The sequence below is a fragment of the Atractosteus spatula genome, chromosome 4 (genome assembly GCF_055471065.1).
Source record: "Atractosteus spatula isolate fAtrSpa1 chromosome 4, fAtrSpa1.hap1, whole genome shotgun sequence".
Classification (NCBI taxonomy): Eukaryota; Metazoa; Chordata; class Actinopteri; order Semionotiformes; family Lepisosteidae; genus Atractosteus; species Atractosteus spatula.
Window position 1 is genome coordinate 49,708,154 of NC_142709.1, and position 21,125 is coordinate 49,729,278.

The following is a 21,125-nucleotide window of genomic DNA, read 5'->3' on the forward strand; positions in this document are numbered from 1 at the left end:
AAAACTGTGCCAACCCCCCTCATATATTTTATTAGCGGAAAAAATAAAAACATTAAGTGACGTAGCTTTTAACATGCAAGTACAGTTACTATTTTGTTTTAAATAGGGGACTTCTATGTTTGTGAATGGACATTGTAAAACTTGCATTCAAATTAAAACGAAAACCACAGCAATGTTTTGTGCTTTTGTTGTACCAGTTTAAATATATGAACTGGTGCGACTCAAACTTCAGCGAGCAGTCTTTTTTTATTTTTAACAAAATAATTCTGAATTATGACGTAAATAGTTTTTAAGACCCACTAACACAAGAGATGGAGAAATGTGATTATTATATTTTTTTTCAGTACTCTGGATTATCAACTAATTGAGACATGTTTTTATCAAGGTAACATTTATGTGAGATGTGAATTGGAGAAAAGTTTAAAACTCCAGTTACAGTATCTGAAAAACATGAAACGCACATTTGTATCTTGCATTTTTCTTGTGTTGTCAAAAGTAGCAAAATATATTTCTAAACCTGGCATTTTGCTCTACAATAAATTTAATTTTTATACTTGCATATTTAACGTAGTGTTCTGATATGATAGCAGCATTATTAATTTCCTGAATTGAAACTCCCAGAGCAAAGGTTTGTATATGTGCACAGGGTTTTATTGTATTGATGTAACCTTTACATACAGGTAAAACCATTGTCATTATTTTAGTAAAGTATCCCAGTTTAATTCATATTTAAAACTTATTCAGTATATTCTTCTCAGTGTGCAGTTTCATTCTGGTTTTGATGTTTCAGACTTAAGCCTGAACTTGAGTGAATGTCCCGTTTATTTGCTGCTTTCTGATCCTTTTGAAGCCTCGGTTTCCTGTCTGTTCTTTTGCTTCACAAAGCAGTGTGCGCTCCCAACTTCTCCTGTAGCAAAGTTTAAAATAGTCAAATGAATTTAAAAAATCACTTCTTACATACAATGGGTAAAAAAAAATACAGATGAAAAGGAAAGGTTGGTAGAAAAGAGCTCTGAGATTCGCAGATTCCCACTCTTCACCTGGCAGGAATGATTAAGTAGGGCTTTTGATGCCTGGACACGGCGCTCTCATACTCCCACCCTGAATATCCATGTAACCCAGTGACCACGCAGAGGTCCAGTGGAGTTTCCTGTATAGCGCACACTGCTTAGCGACGCCGCGGCTGTTATTTTCGGTGTGATCCGATGCATGCAACTGGACTCGCTCGCTCTCAGCGAGTGGGGTAAGACGGACCCGAAGGACCCTAGTGACGTGCGGCTAGGAGGATGTGAGAATAACGAGCAGGAAACACTTAAATTGTGAGCTGCGGGCTCATATCTTGTCCCTTGTGTCTCGGGACTCTGTCGCCCCGAGGGAAGAAATCTGGACCTAACAGGTCCGAGTAAAACTGCAGTTAGTGTAGTGTTGTGACCAATTGCGCTTCTTAATTTGTTGCTTAATAAACCTCTGCACCCACTCTTTGGAAATTGTCGATTTTAAGCAGCCGCTAAGCTCTTGTCTTGTATCAAAAGCTGCATATTGATGTTCTGTCAGATATTTATATATTTTGGGCATTTATTTAAAAGTATTAAAAGAGTGCATTCCAGCATGCTAACTTAATATTGGACCTGTGAATTCTGCCTTTGGTTTTTCGGTTATGTTTCTCCTTAAGTTCTGAAGTTGCACCAACATATAGCAGTAACCACACCTGCAGTTAATTAGTGTGGCTAATACTATATAAATATTTTGAATAATTTCAGCATTCCAGATTCCACCATAATCTGCATACCTTTTATGAGAAAAGGCCTATGGAAAAAAAACAGCAAAAACCTTTAAGAATCACAAGGGTAAGAGAGAAAAGTTCTTTCTTTTTATCATTTGATCAACTTCTCTCTCTACTGTCAGTTCCAAGAGTCATAAAAACATAAGAAATGTTACAAACGACCCATTCAGCCCCTCTAGTCTTTTTGGTAGTTAAAAGCTAATTTTTCTAAGGATTTCTTGAAAGAAACCAGGGTATTGGCATCGATAACATTTGATCGATAACATTGCTAAGTTTATTTGAGACTTCCACAACCCTTTGTGTAAAGAAGTGCCTCATGTTCCCCATTTTAAATGCAGTTCCAGATGGTTTCTGCTTGTGAAAAAGTATGTTGGGTGCAGGAGCTTTGTTCCTTCAGCCGGTCGGTCAGTGTAGGACTTTCCCCTTTAGACCTGAACTGTACCTGGTTGCCCTTCTCTCGACTGATTCCACAGCAGCAATGTCTTTTCCAGAATATGTTGATCAAGTTGTACACAATATTCTGGCCTGACAAGAGCCTTATACAGTTTTAAAGTAAACCTCCCTTGATTAAAATTCCACGCTTTCGGTTGTATATCCTGACATTTTGCTTGCCTTTGTAATTGCTTCCCCACAGAGTTTGTCTAGAAGATGTAACAGTTTTGTCATCATGAGCTCCCAAGCCTTGAGTGTCAGATATGTCTGCGCTGTTGTTAGCAGTTTCTCCCACCTGTCCGTCTGGTGTCCTGGCTCTCAGTGGCTCCACCAGGCTCCTCCTGTTTTCCTTGGCTGTAATCCCGAGCTCAGCTCCAGGCCGCTCTCATTGCAGGGGCTACCGTGTTGCTGTTCATTCTGTAAAGGAAGCACTACTGTTTCTGCCATATATATATTTTCATATCTGAATTACTTAAAGAGGGCTGTTGGTATCTTTTTTTTCTTTTTCTTGAGGTGGCAGTGTGGTAGTTTTTTTTTAGAAATTTGAATTGCAGAGGTAAGAAGTTGTGGACTAAAGAGATGGGTTGGGTTTTTTTTTGCAATCACTGTACTTGGAAAAGAATTCACTGTCCACTGTGGTGAACCAAACTTTAGGAATGCAGGAAACAGCTCAGGGACACAGATTGCATGTCTTTGAGTTGTTCAGATGTTGAGTGTTATGCACTGTGTTTCTCAAGCTGTAATGTTTTCATGTCAAGGATGCACTTTTTTTATGTATATATACATGTACACCATGAGGCTAAAGTGGTCCTCTTAATAAAATTCTGCAGATAAATCTTTGGCACACATTGAATGCATAAGTGCATGGATTCTGTCAGCTAATCAATATATACCACAGAATGTGGAGTTTTCACTTCACAACCTGCTCAATGCCAATGGTATTGACAGTGCAGGCAGTGATTCTTGTTGCATATTAATTTCTTGAAATCACATCTGTTCTTACTGTAGGTTAACACCATGCTTATTCTTTTATTGCTGAGCATTTTGCCTTGCCTTATTTTGCATTCTGAACTGCAGCAGCTTTCTATGTCAAACAGAACACATAACTGCTTTTTACACCCCTTTGACGATAATCTAATATTCATGCTGTTTATGGTTCCAAATTGTTTCCTGCGGTTTAGTGGGATGTTTGTGCATTTATACAGTACTCTCAGGGTGAAAATCACTGGGGGATAAGTGCCCAACCTAGAAATCAATCAAATTCAAGAGGATTGAAGGTTATTAGGTGACCATTTTTGGAGACCTGTTGTTTAACAGTGAAATATACATACAGTATATACATTGTCTTCCAAATGTATTCATACCACTGATAAAATAGGATTCTTATGTCACATCTTATATCGTATATAGGAGGCATCTTGTCAGTGTAATCTCTGCCAGAGAAGGATTTACAAAATACTGAATATAGAGATGTAAATATAAATGTCACCCTGGTGTTTTCTAAATAATTTAAATAATTACTTGTGTCAAATGTGACATTTTAAATGTAGCAGACACATTATTATTCAATTTGTCAGTCTTTCTGCTATATGGTGTTTTTGTTTCTATTTCATTGGGGGTATGAGTAAATTGGGAGGGCACTGTATATCCCTATTACCAATAAAAAATAAATTAGGTTTTGGAGCTCTTAAATAATGATCATTATTCATTTTTTTATAATAATTTTAGACCTTTAGCAGTAAATTACAGTGGTTGTTATGCAGGCTATTGCTGCATTTTTCAGAGACACATTGGTTATGGTCTGTGTATACTGTATAATCCACCCTCACACCTAAAGAAGGCTCCACGGCCGAAACGTTTTCTTTCTTCTCTTTTCAGCATGGAATAAACCTATTACTTGTTCCTGTATTTATAATTATATAAGAGTGATATCAGACCACCGCCCCAAGAATGACCTGAAAGTACTGCAATTATTCAGAATTTTATTGCTCAGTTCATAAAGTGGAACACGATGATGTAGCGCCGCGCGGGGCGCTTTAGTTATGCGCACGCAAGGTGGGCTGAGAACAGCGCCTGGGGGCGGGACTACAGGACTGTATATAGGGGGACGGTGGCTGGGAGACAGCCTCTTCCCTTCGTGTCTGTGTTAGTGTACAGTAGGTGCAGAGCTGTAACCCCTGTCCCTGTGTGTGTACCTTTCCCCGTTTCTGGTTATTAAATGTGTAGTTCAACCCCATTCCCTGAGTCCTACGCCTGCTCCATTCTTTACCGAAGCCCGAGGTCGTTACAATAGGATGTTCTTAAAATGCTAAACTTTGGTGCTGTTCATTTTCTTCCTTTTTGGAAAATCCATTTTCACTAGTTTTATGTAATTAAAAGGGATGTGAGGTTTCTTTTTGCTTCGCTTTGTAAATTCATTGAATTGACTTTTTCTTTATCCTTTGCATTTGTGTCAGAAAATGTGATTTCTGCTATTGATTGAGAGAGAATTTGGCCTTTTTCTTATTCCCTTGACAGCCACACGTAAAATAAGTTCACCAAACATGAAATTAATTTAGTTGGCCGAGTGTTTTGTCTGTCAAAGTGTATTGGGAAAGCGCTTTGGAATTATACTTTGTAGAACTAGTTTTGCTTTTTTTCTGCGCGGGTCTTGCTCATCTAAAAAGCCTTTTTTTATTAGCGGTGAAGAAACTGTAGAATCAAATTCATGACAAAGGGGCTGGAGAATTTCCCTTAATTAATATGTCAGGATAAATGGTGACTTGTGGCAAGTCGAAGGCAGTCCGCCAACCTGTCTGAGCAACCACAGGAGGAGAGAGCTAAGCTGTGAAATCCAGTGGCAACAAAATCATGCCCGTCTTATTTTGTCTAGCGGAATCTGGTCTTGGAAACAAAACTGGCTTGAGTGCCGTTTGCTCCAAAAACAAGTTCTGCAGTAATTAAGCAGCACAAAGAATGAAACAGCCCCTGCGTGTTGCACGCATGAGATAAGAGCGCGGCGGTGAAGCAGCAGTCTCGGCGGGAGGCGCCTCTGTGAGTGGGTGTGCTGTAAGAAAGGAGAGCAAAACAAATTGGCAGGTAGCGCACAGATTTCTCACATCGTCTTTGATAACTCAGTGTTATGGAGAACATCTGCATTGAAGCGGCGTGTAATAGACACCGTGGACTTCTGAAATCGGCGCTTGTTGTAATCTTGTGCACGCACGCACGTCCACACACCGTGCTCCAGAAATCTGTACCCTTGCCTGTGCCTGGAGACGGCCAGCTAGCCCCTGGTTCAGTGTGGGCGTGAGGCTTTGAAAACCGAGGAATCTCTTCGGCTTTTCTTACAAAAATTCTGTTGTGAATTATCTCACTTAGAAAGTGAATGCACTGTAAAACGACAACAAGATTAAACTAAATGCCTCATTCCTTTGGGCGCTTTTTATCATAGGCTTCATGTTTGTAACATAATTTGAGATATATTGCTATGTGGACTGAAAAACCCTTTTATTTAAAATCTCGCTGGATTAACAGAGATGGTTAAGTGCATTATGCCAAATGAGTGGGTCGTCTATGCATTGGTGATCACCATGAGAAGGAGCTCTAAATATTTAAAAAAAATGAGCTGATTGATTCACAACCGTCACACAAAAAAAGTTTACCTGGGTAGCACCTTGAAAAGCATATTCAACACGTTCTTACTGCACAGTCTTGTGATCTTCACACACGCGCAAAAAAACACAAGGCTATATCCTGCTAGTGAGTCTCTATACTGTTCAGTCTGTTCACTCTGTGCCTGAGGTATAAGATATAGCCCACAGACACCCAGTTTTGTACATGTTCTCTCCCTTTTCATGTGTGTGTTAGGCAGTAGTGTGGAGCAGCGGTCAGGGTTCTGAACTGGTAGCTTAAAGGCTGTGGGTTGAGATACTCCCATTGTATCCCTGAGCAAGGTACTTCTCCCATACTGTGTCAGTAAACCAACCAGCTGTGTTCATGGGTGCAAATGTAAGTTGCCTTGGATAAAAGTATCATCCAAATAAGTAGAGTAAATATGTGTGTTAGTCCCTTGGAGAATTACAAAAGATTTGTGTGGAATTCAGAACAGGCCTAAATCACGGTGTTGGCTGAAATATTTAGCCAGATGTCTGTCATCTCGGTTAAGATTTAAAGATGTTCAAGAACAAAGATAATGTGATTTTCAGCGTGCAGCTTTAAACAGTGGCATGCTTTCCTGAGGAATTCCCTTTATACTCCCAAGGCGACTGCCCCAAGGCAGACACAGAAGAGTGTACTTTGTAACTTCTCAAGTTTTTCTGCTAAAGCAGCAAAAAAAAAATAAATTCAGCAACCAAAGTGCAGTAGCACAGATAAGATTCAGCCAACTAGGAAGAGGGAAAAAAAATCTCTGGGAAGGATAGTTGCCACGTATGTGCACAAAAGGCCCTGTGGTACATTTAAAAAATCATTTTGCAGTTTGCCTCATGATTGTGCTCTGTACAGAAAAATCAATCTTGCGCATCAGGCTTTTCAGTGCAGTCTAGTCTCTGGTGCAGTTGTCTTTCGAAGACTACAGTGCAGGACTAGGGGAGATGCTGGTGTGAAGGAAATCGACTCTTTTGGGACAAGTCATTCATTTCCCTCTCGGCTTCGCTCTAGACTGGTGTTCGCTTGTTTTAGCAGTGGCTTCTCCACCTGCCAGGCTGTGAAATGAGCCTCCGGGTCTCTAATTAGCCCCCAGTCGACAATTGTCCACATAATCATAACGCCAGACAACTGCAGTAAAAAAAAAAACTTTCATTGCTGCAGCAAGACCTAGCATGGAAACGCAGAGAGTGAGATAAAAAGATAAAATACACCCTGCTCTCTCTCACCTGTCAGGAGCTCCGAATTCCATACTACTAAAGAAATGAAAAACAACAGGCAAAAACTGTGATCTAATGAATATGAAGGAACTGTCAGTTCACCAGTAATGTGTTGCTTGACTGATTTATCCTATTTCGACTGAGGAAAACCACGTCTGGGATACCTCATGTTTTATGACATTTAAAGAGTTACAGGTAAAGGGTGTTTAAGTAACACTGATTTGAACTTTTTAATGGACTGTGACAAGCAGATGCGTGTACATAGAAGTAGAAAATGGTCTTTAGTTTTTGTTGAAATGAGATGCATTACTATTACAGTGCTGCAGCACAAGTAATGCAGGTTACAAAAAAGAAAAACATAGTTCCCTTTATTCATTTTAAACATGCTATAACAATGTAATTAGGATAGTGGGTTACTACTGTAAATACAGAAGATAAATATGACTGTAAAGGCTCTAAAGTTAATTGCCAATATTTTAAATAACTTAATTTCTATACCTGTAGTTTTTAAAGCAAAATACTTGAAATTGTATTAATTATTTCAAATGTTCCTATCGATTCATCTATTTTTGGATTTTGGGGAGTGATTGTAGGATAGGTGCAGAATCATCTATGGCCACAGCACTGCCATATCCTGGCTGTGTTCTGGTTTTCCAGCTGGCTGCCAGAAACGTGGAGCATGTCAAGACTGCGCCTGCTATCAAATTAGCACCGTGTCATCATTCAACAATGCAGATTTAGATTGACTTGCATTAAAGGAAGAACAAAGACTAGGAATGGGCAGGCATAATGAAGAATAAGAAGTGCAAACATGAAAATTAGATTTCAGGATTCTGCCTTGTACATGGGCAGCTGCAAACCCTTCAAATTTACACCTCCTCTCACATCATGCAAATTGGAAATTAGAAGTAATCATGAGCTGTGTGAAAGCACATTCATCTCAGAAATGCATTTGTTATTTCTGGAAAACTAGATGGTGTTTTATTTGGTTTTAGTATTGCATTAAAATATTTGGGAGATCTTGCTTGTATTGTGGAAAGACAAAGTTTTATATTCAGTCTTGTATTATATATTTATTTTGTAGTGCCTTGTTAATTACCATTAGCATAGAAGAGGCAGAAATGTTAAATGTACCAGAAGCACTTAAGTTAAACAAATCTCCAGGACCTGATGGATTTGTACCAGTGGTACTTATGGAAATAAGTGATGCTATCCATTAACAAAACCCCTTCAGAAGTCATTCAGAAAAGAATACCCACTGACTGGAAAATTACTGAAGCATTGCCCCTCTATAAATGGGGAACAAAACCATTCCAAGTAATTATAGACCAATAAGTTTTACTTCCATTGCATATAAGATTATGGAAGAAATCAGAACTAAACTAGAGGATCGGCTGTAGGATTCTAGTGTAGTGTTTTCCAGCCCTGGTCCTGGAGGAACACAGTGTCTGCTTGTTTTCCTTCCAAAAGAGCTCTTCATCTCCAGGGCCAACTAATGAATCAATTGATCTGCTTTGTTTAGACGTTTAATACGTTTGTTTCTTCTGTCAGTCCTGGGTCTCAAAAGTACTCGTTTTTAGGGATACTATTTCCGACAGCTTGTATACAGCCTCTCCTAAACTTGCTGGCCGTTATTTCTGACTCAACAGCTCTTCTTCGTTGGTGATTGGATGATGAGTAGTGGGAATGGCACTGTGTCAGAAACTGCCACACAGAACATCTAAGAAGGTCCAGTGGGTTACCTTTCAGGCAGCACACATGAATGAGGGAACGATAGCCCATGATTAAGGTTAAACCAAAAGATACCGAGTTCCTCCGGGACCGGGGTTAGGAGCAGCTGGACTATTACTGCTCCTTGCATGAGATTAACAACATGGAGAAGCATAAAAATCAACAAATGTTAATAGTTCCTGTTCCAGTACTTTTTTTGCATATAATAATTCCTCTCAGTATAGAAAATATAGATCTTACTTAACTATCTTATTTGAATTTTGGAGCAAGTAATAATAATTATTATTGTTATATAAGCAATTACATATACAGTGCCCTCCAGAATTATTGGCACCCTTGGTAAAGATGGCCAAAAAAGGCTATGAAAAAATGTCTTTGTTGTTCATCAGCTTGATCTTGCACTGAAAAAATGAGAGAAATCTAACCTTTCAGTGAAGTAAAATTATTCAAAGAAAAAACAAATCCTTATAAAAAAATATACATTTTTCTCAAAAACACATGCATCACAATTATTGGCGCCCCTAGAAATTCCTATGAACAAAATCTAACTGACGTATATTCCCATTCATATTTTACCTTTTTTAAACACCTGAGTCTTTAGGAATTCTTAAGTGGTCATCCATAACTTCCTGTTTCACTGGGGTATAAATATGAGGTGACATGCAGGCCAAACACCTTTAGTCATCCATCAACATGGGGAAGATCAGAGAATATGAAAATTAAATGAGACAAAAGGATGTTGACCTCTGTAAATCAGGCAATGGCTATAACAAATTAGCTTCACACCTGAAAATACCCATTTCCACTGTTAGGGCAATAATTAAGAAGTTAACAAACTGGAGCTGTGGTGAAACTGCACGGAAGAGGACGGAAGTGTATATTGCCCCCACTAACAGTGGTTGAAGGGGAAAAACTTTCTTCAACGATCACAGTTGCACAATTGCAGGAGTTGTTTGCATCCTGGGGTCACTAAGTCTCCAAAACTACAATTAGACGCCACCTCCATGCCAACGAACTATTTGGAAGGTTTGCCAGAAGAAAGCCTCTGCTGTCGTCAAACCACAAATATAAGCACCTGGAGTTTGCTAAACATCACTGAAACTTTGATTGGAACCGGGTTCTATGGTCAGATGAGACAAAAATAAAGCTTTTTGGCAACAAACACCAGAGATGTGTGTGGCGTACAAAGAGTCAAGGTCATCCAGAAAAGAATCTCATTCCCTCTGTGAAGTATGGTGGGGGATCTGTGATGTTGTTAGGCTGTTTGTCTTCCAAAGGCCCTGGGAATCTTGTTTGGATACATGGCATCATGGACTCCATCAAATACCAGGAGATTTTAGATCTAAATATGGTTGCCTCTGCCAGGAGGCTAAGACTGTGTCGTGGTTTGATCTTCCAGCAGGACCATGATCCAGAGCATACCTCCAAATCCACACAGAAATGGTTCACTGACCACAGAATCAAGCTTTTGCAGTGGCCATCCCAGTCCCCTGACCTAAACCCCATTGAAAACCTGTGGGGTGAGCTGAAGAAGAGAGTCCACAAGCGAGGACCAAGGACTCTGAAGGATCTGGAGAGATTTTGTAAGGAGGAATGGTCTCAGATCCCTTTATATGTGTTCTCCCACCTCATCCAGCATTATAAGAGAAGACTCAGTGCTATTATTTTGGCAAAGGGAGGGCGCACAAAGAACTAAATGCAGTGGTGCCAATAATTGTGACACGTGTTTTTGAGATTTTTTTTAATTTTTTTATAAGGATTTTTTTTTCATTGAATTTTGCCTCACTGAAAGGTTAGATTTCTCTCGTATTTTCAGTGCAAGATCAAGCTGATAAACAACGAAGACATTTTTCCAATTTTGCCTTTTTTGCTCATCTTTACCAAGGGTGCCAATAATTCTGGAGGACACTGTAAATGTGCTCATTACTTTTACAGAGCACATGGCATTTGTAGATGTTAAGAATTTTTTAAAAGTTCCTTAGAAAAGCTTCATTTTGAAATTTTCGGCAGTAGGAATTCAGTGAATCCAGTGTACATCTGTGGACTGAGACAGGATTGAGTGGATATGTGGAACGAGGTGCTCAGCCGTGTTATTGAAACCGATAACATCAGTTCATTCAATAACTGGCTGGATGAGATTACTGTAATTAACTGCTGAAAATGAAACAAGCTTAATGAGCTGAATGTCTTTCTTTTAATGCAATTTTGAGTATATTTCCTATGGGAATTCATTAATGAATAGAAAGTAGAGAGTACAGATGTTAAAACTGGTGTGCCATAATTAGCAGAGTACCACAAGGACCTATATTAGGTCCACTACACTTTCTAATTTATTTCAATGAATTAGAATTTGCTTGACTAGTAAACTACTAAGGGTCACACATTATGCCTAAATAGAAGGCAAAACACTGTAGAAGCAGTAAAACATTTGGAAACATTTTGACAAATCAAGACTGGGGAAACACCTGTCAGATGATAATGCATCTGAGCAGAATGCTGCATGCAGGTAGCAAAAACAGAAATGATAAATATCTGTTTGAGGATTGGAGACATTGAGCATAAAGCTATTCATGAAAAATACTTAAGTTTTAACGTTGACATTATTTTCATCTTCTAACTGTGCATAAGAAATTATTAATGTAAGCACAGTGTCGAATATAAAGTTTTGTATTTGTAAAATTTAAATCAATAAATCAAGGGATGTTACATTAAAAAAGTGTACAATGCACCTAATAAGAGCACAGTTTTGGTTTTCAGTTTACAAAAAATATATTGCTGTTCTGTAGTCATTTGAGAGAAGAGCAGCCAGATACAGGGAAGAGGATCTTTTTAATCTTAAACGTAGAGGCCTACGAGGTCCGATTCAAGAATTTAACATCAACCCAGTAGTTACTCATAACCTAAAGTGACATAGAAACCAGGGGATGCGAAGGAAACATAAGAGGAAGTGCATTTAAAACCCAGAACAGGAGATACCTTTTTACGCAAAGGGTTGTGGCAGTCTGGTACAAGCTACCCAGCCATGCTGAAGATCAAAAGAAAATGAACTGGGATCTTTTCCTGAATTAGCTACTAGCACTCATATCAAATAAATGGGCCAAATGAATCCTCCTCTCTTTTGTAACCTTTATATTTTCTAAATGTTCTTGCACAGAGCTGTTGAATTGGTCTACAGACAGTCGCAAATAATATTTTCAATTCTGTTCCTGGGACATTGCTATTAAAGTACAACACTGCATGTTGAGTTCACTGACCTTTTGTGAGTGTGATATATCTGTGTTGGGACCTGTTTACCAAGCCTGAGAATACAGGCTAGTTCTACTGCCCACAGGACACTAAAGAGCTGAGGGGCTGGGAGTTGTTACCAGTGTCACCCTCTGAGTTGAGCTCTGTATACTGGGCTTGACAAAAGGCTTGTCTAGCACATATTCCAGATTGAGTGTCAAAGCCAGTGTGATTACTGACTTTTTAGACAGCAGAAATATGCCTTAAGGAGAATGTTAGTGTTTATTACTTAGATGGCATGAAAGAAAAAGTTAGTTTGTTTCTCATTTATGTTTAGAAAAATTTAAAACTATATTCAATTTTTGTTATTTATGTAATTGTTTGTCTTCAGAGGTGGAGTATTTTTCCACTGTAAAGGTATAGAACGTCACGAGTAGTATGATAAGGGCGGAAATTCAGATACGAGAGAGAAATATGTATTTTCTTAAATAAAATACAGCAACAGACAGGGCTTTAGGATTTTTAGTCTTTTTAGTTATCATCTGCACTGAGTGATGTTAGAGTCTTGGCAGGTGAAAGAGGATATTTAGAATAATTCCTTGTATGAATGTTCCACATATCATCCTGAAGGAACTCAAAGGTCATCACAGAGGAGAGGACACACTTCAGCTGCTTCTGAATTGCAGACCCTCCTGGTTAAGCAGTGGCAGAGAGCAGTCCCATGACTTACGGTACCAGATCAGATAGAGAAGTAAGAAGCTGCTTTGTTAATTGAATTCAGGGGGAACGTTTTTGGGAGCCAGGTTGTGCAAGCACAGAGTGGCGTTTAACCAAAACACTGGTATTAACGTCCCTACTCTTACAAATAGTGCCCCGGTAATTTTCCTAACCAAGAAGCCAGGACTGTTTTTAGGAATATCATATTCTGATGCTGAATAGTTCTTATCTAGGGCACAAGAATTCCTTCTGTTGGTAATTTTGCCTTTAATGTTGTGAATGTTTTTGTATGCACTGTTTAAACCTTTGAGAAAAATCCTATAGATATATATGATTTATGAAATAATTAGGTTATTTAATTGACTACTCAGGTTGAAACAAAAACCTGAAAATGCAGTGCCCCCCCCCAGAAAAGTTTGGGGCCCCAGTTTTAAAGCATGGCCAACAGAAATATGCTTTAAATGGCTGAAAAAGTGATGTGCAGCATTAATCTGAGCAAGCACGTTTGCTCTGCTTCGTAAAGGATAGGTCTGCGGTGGAAACGTGAATTGGAAGTGCATTTAGTACTGAGAACCGGAGGTACTTCTTTACTCAAAGGGTTGTAGGAGTATGGAACAAGCTATCCAGCTATGTTTTTAGGCCAATCTCTTGATTTCTTTCAAGAAACGGAAGCGTGAGGTCCTGTAATTGACAAGAAGCTACAAAACAGGCCAAGTGGGCCAAATGGCCTCCAGTTGTTTTTAACCGTTCCTAGGTTCTTATGTGGAGTCCAGTTTTACTGTCCGACTGTGTCGAGGGAGCAGAAGTCAGGCTCAGCTTGTGGTGCGCTGCCCTTCAAACTGGCAATTGAGTTCACCAGAGCTGGTAATGGAGCTGCTATCCTGTGGAGTGAGTCTCCCATTCTCCGCCATTCATCTCCCAGTTTCAGGGGTGTTATGTCACGGTGGATGTGTCCAGCTGGCCCTGGGCTCAGTATGGTATAACAGCTTCACCAGGAGGGCTGAGCAGCTTTCCTTGAGCGAAACTCTTCGCAGGTTTCACAGTCTGCCCTGGTAACTGATGGTTCCTCCACGTACTGTAATCTGTAGCAAATGTGTTACATATTAGAGTATCATGATGCGTGTGTAATGAGGCATTGGATGGGTATGCAGAACTCTCTTTAGCTGCTAATCTGTCATCCTAGCTTTTGTTTCCTCCTCTCTTCATGTGATCATAAATAAGTAAAGAAGGGCCGTATTCTCTGTTACTTTCTTTTCATTTTACAAAAAAGGCCGCCATACATTTTTAATGCGGTACAAACAGACTGTGGCTCTGATGCATTTTCTTAAGGACAGAGGTGAATTGGTTTCTTTTTTACAACAAAATACATGGTCTCACTTATGACTAAAGCACATAGATCTTGTACTAGAATCCAGAACATAATGTCACAACCGGATGATTTTGTACAATGTAATTCTTCCAGATAGGTACATTTGATAGCCATGAATATTACAGCAGATTCTTGTCACAAAAAACGCACAACATTTTAGTACATTGATGACTGATTTCAGTGCTTCAAGTGCTACTTCACACTGTTAGAAAAATCATTTATAGTTGTTACTTTTCATGTTCATTTGAGATTTTCCCAGGTTTTTGCTTTACTAAGTTTGTAAGTGTTATGAGCTTTCTCGGTAATTGCTTCTTATGAATCTATGACTTTTTTATAAGAGTACTTCATTGTGCTTTCTATACTAACTTTAAAGTGGCTAATCTGAGTTTGTTTAGGATGTGTCTTTATTGTATTAAAAGTTTAAGTGAGCTGTTTAGTTCAGACTCTCGGGAAACAGCTCTTTTCTTTGTTGGCCTTTGAGAGTGTGTTTCTTCACAAAAGTCTTCCAAGCAACTAGACTGGTACCTGAGGCCAAATATAATTTCTTGTATAATTTCCTCAAATATATAATTTCCTGTAATTCTAACTCTACAGTACACTATGTGGGGTGTTAATTGTGATGCTTCAAAAGTTTTCTGGTAAACGTAGACATTTCTAATTTTCATACAAGCCAAGTCATGATTGTGATTCATGTAATAAAGCGGTTTACATATTTTTCACCGTATGATGTAAGGAATAACTCCAGGGTTTGTTCATACTGTATAGCCCACATAATATCTCAAAACTGTCGAGAAACAGTGGAGACGCTGATGTAAAAGTGTAATGTAGACAGATTTACAGCACACATTGCCCTGCAACAATTCATCTCAGTCCGGTGTTACAGAAACGAAAGATGAGCTAAATGTGGCGAAACTAGTCCAAAAACCCTGCCGTGAAGAAGATTTCATTAGTAGCTCCAAGGGCAAAAACAAAACAAAGGTGATAAATATTATGTCAGACCAGCATTATGAGAGCTGTAAGTTAATCTTCGCTCTAGGTCTTATGTAAGATTTCAGATCAGCCTGAGGTGATACTAATAGTAATAATCTTTGTTTTATACGGCACCTTCCATGACACTTCATCTCATGGCGCTGAGCAATAAAGAGAGTAAAAGTCAATAATAAGAGAGACTCTTGCAGCCTTTTCTAAGACAAAGGGGCTGTGGGAGGTTGAACGCGTGAATGGATTCACAGCACCACGTCAGCAAGTCCCTGACGGGTTGCTGGAATTGAGCACACAGCTTGGGAGGCTGCTGCGATAGGGTGCTTGTTGAGCCCATCGAGCCCATGAGTGGTGGCTCTGAAGTAACACGGCAGAAGAAGCTACGTGTTCAAGAAGCCTCATTTTTGCCTTTGTGTTTGTTGCGTGCCCAGCACTGGAGATGAAAGTGCCCGTCGTGTGTTTTGTTTTTTGGTTTAGCAGCTCTACATATTCTCCTTTTTTCACAAAAGCAGGTTCTTGCATGACCAACAGGCATTTTAGGTACAAGCAACTTTTGCTATTGTCGTACTAGAGCTCACAATTACTGACACAGCAGGCACACCGAATTCAGCTTTGAAGGTTCTTTGTGTCAGACGTTGTTAGCTTTTAATCCCTTGATAAATACAGTTTAGTACTGTAGGTTTGATTACTTGTTATTAGATGGTTATGTTATGGCTGACCACGGTGGCACAGTGGGTAGCATTGCTGCCTCGCATAAGTGGGGCTTTGGGTTCATTTCCTGTGCAGCTATCTATGTTGAGTTTATATGTTCTCCCCGTGTTTGTTTGGGTTTCCTCTGGGTGCTCCAGTTTCCTCCCACTATCCGAAAACACAGTGAGAGGCTAATGGGCTTTTGGGAAGTGTGTGTGTATCTCTGTGCCTGTGTGTGCCCTGTGATGGACTGCTGGCCTGTCCTGGGTGTATCCCACCTTGTGGCTGGTGCTTGCCAAGGCTTCAGCTCCCCCCTGATGTGGATAAAGTGGTTAGAAAACGGATAGATGAATTATGTTAATTTTGTTTGTTTCACAAAAAATAATATGATTCACCCACTTTAACTATTTTATCATTCAGATGAAGAGCAGTGGATTGCATTCTTTAGCAACTTTTGTGTAGGAGAGTGTTGGCCTCAGAGCAGGAAGGCAGATTCCCTGGCCTTTATAAAGACAGTCTTCCGAGCGAAGCAGACAGGTTCCGTGGGTTAAACTGCATACAGGTCCTCCTCAGCTATGCTGCCTCTTCCTTCTTCACATGGTCAAACACTGTGTGCTTGTGCTTCTGGGAATGGCCTGACCTTTAACAGGCATCGGTTTTAGCTGTGAGGCTGTTGACATAAGAAACAGAAGGAGCAAATCAATAATGCAAAATCAATTACTGGCTGTATAGTAAGGAGAGGGATACTGCTTTATCTCTGCGATACAGTCGGCCGAGCTTAAGGCCTGACAGTGTTCAGCAGGCGGTTAGGAATCTTGCAGCACTGGGGAGAGGGAGGCAGCAAATTATCTGTCACAGGGTGATGGAGACCTTCTTGTCCACTTCGCTGCTTCTCACTCGGTGTTCTGCTTTTCTTGTATTGACCTGTGTGCTTTTCATTCATGGCCAGGAGGCGACAGTGGTAGCAACACTATTTCATTGGGAAACATCTAAAGTTATTGTTTGTGGAGGGAAGGTGGAGCACTTAAGTGTACAGGTGAAAAAAAAACACGCAATTTAAAATGTTTCCTTATCCCTGTTCTGTGCTGCAAGCCACCTGCTGTTTTTGCTCTTGCTGCATTAGAGCAAGCTATAAGAACACAAAGGACAAAGGGACAAAAGGGCTGGGGAGCTTGTTCCCTGCTCCCACAACTCTTTGCATAAAGAAGTTCTTCCCCAATTTTTAGTGCACTTTGCTATAGTTACCACTTGCATCAGGTAGTTTTATGTTTCACTGTTGGTTCTGAAGAATTAAAGTTACTTACTGGCGAAGCTCCTATCCTCCCGGAAAAGCAATAACGGGAGTGTGTATAGAGTCAGGAGAAGCTGTTGAACACTTCTGCTCTATGATTGTTTTTAATATTCCCAACACTGTTTTTAAAAAGGACCTAAATGTAATTCATCTGTGTCAAAATCACGGGTGCAGTACTGCAGTTAAACTAACTCTATCAGACCTTTTTTTCCCCTCCTAATTGACTTTGCATCTAATCACACAAAATGTTTAAGTAACATTTTCAAAAAATCATTTTTCATTAATTATTCCTTTTGTAATTACTTTCGGCTCTGTTTTGATCAAGATATATGGTTCATTAGGAGGTGTAATTCAAGATTTGGAGCAAGCTGTGTCATCAGGGAGTCGATCATTCTTCCTCTGGAGGAGTCAGCTGCTCTCACCTGTTTCTGAAAACACTTAGTTGCTCGTGTGGGATTTTATAGGAGGAGATCATTTACTGCTGCAGTAAGGAGCGATCTCTATTGCATTATTCATCTTCAGTGGGTCAAAGACAATGATGAAACACCCAAGCAGGCAACAAGTCGTGAAATAGATTGATAAGTCTTTTGTTAGCCTGGAGAGGCGGAGAGGTATTTTGCAAACAGAATCTGATGCCTTGTAGATTCTAGAGATAGTCTGCAAAGAGACAGTGTTTTATTTTAAATAACGACACAGAGGAACATAAGGGATGCAAAAGATGAGTTAAAATGATGGATAAAAGAAGAAACAGTCCAAATTTCTTACTATAAAAGTGTCTGCCTTTGCTCAGTGCATACTGAAGGGACTATGGCAGTATTCACAGAAGGCCCTAGCTCTGTACACTGGTGTGAGTGCTTCACAGGGCTGTATTTCTAGTGTGAGGCTAATGTATATCTTCATTGCCCTGTCACTGTCTCTCTCTGATCCGGAATGTTCATTGCCTGTCACTCTCTCTGTTCCAGAATGTTCCTCAGCTGCCCTGTGGAAAAGCCCTCTACAACTATGAAGGCAAAGAGCCTGGAGACCTCAAGTTTAACAAGGGTGACGTCATCATCTTGCACAGGAAGGTGGATGAGAACTGGTACCACGGCGAGCTGAACGGTAGCCATGGCTTCCTCCCGGCCAGCTACATACAGTGCATCAAGCCACTCTCCCAGCCCCCGCCCCAGGGCAAGGCGCTGTACGACTTCGAGGTCAAGGACAAGGACCAAGACAAGGACTGTCTGACCTTCACAAAGGTAATGGGGTGGAAAAGTCAAGAAATTGTTTAAATCCCAGATTGCAGATTTCCTTTATAAGATCCAAAATGTCATCTCAGCTTAATACGATCCTAAGGAGAAGGCACTTGAATAGCAGGGCAGAAGGAACAAAGAAAAATATATGAAAACGAAGCTGCATTTTAAGGTTTTTTGTTCTGTTACAGACAAAGTGGTTTTGCCTTAGCCTGATTCATTGACATGGTAATTTAAAATTGTGATAGAGTGTGACGCATGCAGCATGACGATGCGGTGTTTAGTCCTGCGGCCTCACACCTCTTGAGTCCCAGGTTCGATTCTCTCCTGGGTTGCCTTCTGTGTGGGGTTTGCATGTCCTTCCCATGTCCACCTTGGTGTTTCAGTACCCAGTTTCCTCCCACTGGCCGGGTCAGTGGGAATCTTTAAATTATCTGCCTGTGTGCATGTGTGCCCTGCAATGGACTGCTAGCCCATCCAGGGTGTAGTCCAGTGCTTGCCAAGAATAAGGATCTTTACAATACAAGATGTATGGATGAAGTTTGATGAGCCTGAAATTATTTCATACAGCATGTATCTTGGAAGCACTAGAATCTGGCGGGTGATTTTCTGGGGGTTGCACTAATCAAGCTCTATTTATACAGACACTCAAGGAGTTTGAAAAGACTAAGGTTTTTATCAGTTTTTATTGAGGTCTTCTGTAAATTAAATTTTTTCTTCACTGGGTTTGAAGAGCCAGAATATATTTAACCGATTTGTGAAACTTTTTTAATTTATTTCATGAACTTGAGCATTAAAGTGTGTAAATCAGAAAAGGGTTTCTTACTTGGGGGCAAAGATACTGAAACCTGTTTGCCGTACTTTTAATATAGCCTAGTAGTTTACTTAAGATTTACAAAAATCTTAAAGCATTCAAAAAAGTTGCATTTGAACAAAAAAAAACCCACCATTGTTGTTGTCCCCATTGTATTACTTGCCTGTAGGTTATACAAAACACTGAATTGAAACATATTTCAAATCGCTGAGCAGTCTTACGTCTCTCTTCTGCCTTTCTTTTCCTGTCCAGTCCCCCGTCCTCTGTAGCAGCAGGCTTTCCTGAGTTGTGAGTATGTAATGCTCTACACAGCCCTGAAGACAGATCAAAGAGTCTCAAAGCCAAAGATCATCTAGACAGACAGGACTGAATACGGCAAGGGGATTCCCTATAAGAACTGGCCGGTCTCTGGCACTGTTGGCTTCTCTGCCTTTATAGCTGGGGCAGGGGGGGCGTCCGCGAGACGGAAGTTGAATTCTGGCTGGGCAGGTCTCGCACGCCAATCCAGGAAACAGCTGTACTCTTTACCACGGAGGTGCTCATTAGTGATTCCTGCTGGCAGCCGCTGTTGCTTGAGTTACTGTCCGTGCAGTTTCCAGCAGCTTCGCTTGTATTGTAGGTCATGGCCTGGAGACTGGGAGCTAACAGTTTTTAGGATAGTGGGATCTAGGCTGTGCTTGAAAATGACTGATCAGGGAAGCACCAATATACCAGTGAAACCAATTAAATGGCACATCTAGGAAACTGAGGGTGAAAAATTTAATGGAGAACAGCATTTTAATTGCTTAGATTGCCAGCTGAATCAGTTCTGTGTTGCCCGAAAACTGAAAGTGCTTTTCACCTCAAAATGGTTTGCAAAGGTGCCCATGACAGGACGAGAGAGTGGAAGTTTTGACTTTGCTCCTTGTGCCCTGTCTTGTTCTGCAGGCTGGTTTCTGTCGTTTACCTGTTAGACTGTCAGAAAACAAGATGAGGAAGAAGTAAGTTCAAGCCTTTAGCTGGTGCAACATTTCTCAAAATGACCATCTGGCAAAATATAGAAGGCAGTTGCAGACTTAATTTTCCAATTCCTGTGTTTTACCTTGGATTTTGTGGTCATATATATATATAGGTACTTTTTGTGTGCCCAGTTTTGTAATATGGTAGGGTGTTACTAAAATTGAAACACATCAATTTTCAATGTGAATTCCTTTTGCCCCGTAGGCAATGAGCTGGGTCAGTTTTGTCCTGGTTATATTTTTTTCCACACAAGTTCTTAATCACTGATTTCAAGTTCTTAATCACAACTGATTTCATTTTCCAGTTTTGTGCATATTTTGAATTGTATTTTGACTCTTGAAAGGTCAAAAGGGTTTTGTAAGAGGTATTAATCCTGGTTTAGATTTTCAGAATTGCCCTCATTCATGTGTGTTGACTACAATGTGTCAGTGGGATGTGGACGTGTCTGATACAGTGTCGTCCCCACTGTAAGAGCTGTTTAGTTGGACATAATGGCTGACAAGTTGAGGAGAAGCTCCATATAGTTCTGTGCTGAAGCTGTTAAAAACAGTACCCTTGGAGTCAGGTATTTTGTGACACTTGTTACTGACTGAAGAAACCAGTTGGTTAAAAGTCTAAACCAGGAAGCAGAACAGTGAGGCCATAGGTTGGAGGTGTAGGTTGCTTCTCAGATCTCAGAGCTGCATTTCAGAGATGCATTTTCACCTGGAAATGAAAAACCCGCACGCTCAGTGTTCCTCCAAGGACCAGCGCTGGGAACCACTGGACTACCTTGTGAAAAGTTAGGTGGTCACGCTGAGCTCCAGCCACATCCCAGCTCTGTGCACTCTGATTCCTCCTCTGCTTGAGTCGTTTCCAGAGGAAGAATTACCGTTTCCACCTTGAGACCTGATCTCATTACAACTCAATTAGGAGATCAGCATGTTTAATTAAACACAGTCCCTTGCATGACACTGCTTACCAGACTGATAAAGTGATATACCAAGGAATTTAAAAGACGTTTTCATTTTAGTG

General features: G+C 40.2%; 1 protein-coding gene across 1 annotated transcript in view; it reads left to right on the forward strand.

The window, feature by feature from the left end:
* The window catches only part of sh3rf3 (SH3 domain containing ring finger 3), a 167,202-nt gene that overhangs the window by 91,881 nt on the left and 54,196 nt on the right, over positions 1–21,125 (forward strand). The window contains exon 2 of the mRNA XM_088914287.1: positions 18,029–18,304. Coding sequence (XP_088770413.1) covers positions 18,029–18,304 — 276 coding nt within the window. The remainder of the gene's footprint in view (positions 1–18,028; positions 18,305–21,125) is intronic.